The following is a 451-nucleotide window of genomic DNA, read 5'->3' as shown; positions in this document are numbered from 1 at the left end:
GACCGGGCCGGGCACGACCGGGCCGGGCCGGGGGTGCGGGGCCGCCCGCCCGTTACCTGCCCGTGGATGTCCCCGCAGACGGTGACGGGCGTGGAGACGGGCTGGACGTTGGACTCCTCCAGCAGCAGGTCGCACACATAGTCGCAGAGGCGCTGCGGGAGAAGAGCGGGTCGGCACCGGCCTCGGCGCCGGCACCGGGCCCGGCCCGCCCCGGCCCCCCCGCCCCGGCCGCACCTTGAGGTCGTTCTCGGGCAGGTACTTGCAGAGCCGAGCGATCTCCACGTACTTGTCCAGGTCCAGCGGCGCCATCTTGGGACGGCGACTCGGGGCAGGAAGCGGAGCCCGGCACTTCCGGGGGGCGGCGGGGGGGCCGGCGGAAGCCCGGGGCACTTCCGGCGGGCGCTGGGCCGGAAGGCGGCAGCCGCTTCCGCCCGGGCGGCTGCCCTCCGGT

General features: G+C 77.2%; 1 protein-coding gene across 2 annotated transcripts in view; it reads right to left on the bottom strand.

The window, feature by feature from the left end:
- The window catches only part of PPP6C (protein phosphatase 6, catalytic subunit), a 4,166-nt gene extending 3,816 nt beyond the window's left edge, over positions 1-350 (bottom strand). For both annotated transcript variants that reach the window (XM_010570701.1, XM_010570702.1), the window contains exons 1-2: positions 235-350; positions 57-152 (exon numbers count right to left, since the gene is read on the bottom strand). In XM_010570701.1, coding sequence (XP_010569003.1) covers positions 57-152; positions 235-309 — 171 coding nt within the window. In that variant the 5' untranslated portion in view covers positions 310-350. The remainder of the gene's footprint in view (positions 1-56; positions 153-234) is intronic.
- Between the last annotated feature and the right edge of the window lie 101 nt (positions 351-451).

This window comes from Haliaeetus leucocephalus, unplaced genomic scaffold (assembly GCF_000737465.1).
Source record: "Haliaeetus leucocephalus isolate CR32 unplaced genomic scaffold, Haliaeetus_leucocephalus-4.0 Scaffold306, whole genome shotgun sequence".
Taxonomy (NCBI): Eukaryota; Metazoa; Chordata; class Aves; order Accipitriformes; family Accipitridae; genus Haliaeetus; species Haliaeetus leucocephalus.
This window is presented reverse-complemented; position numbering and strand designations above follow the sequence as displayed.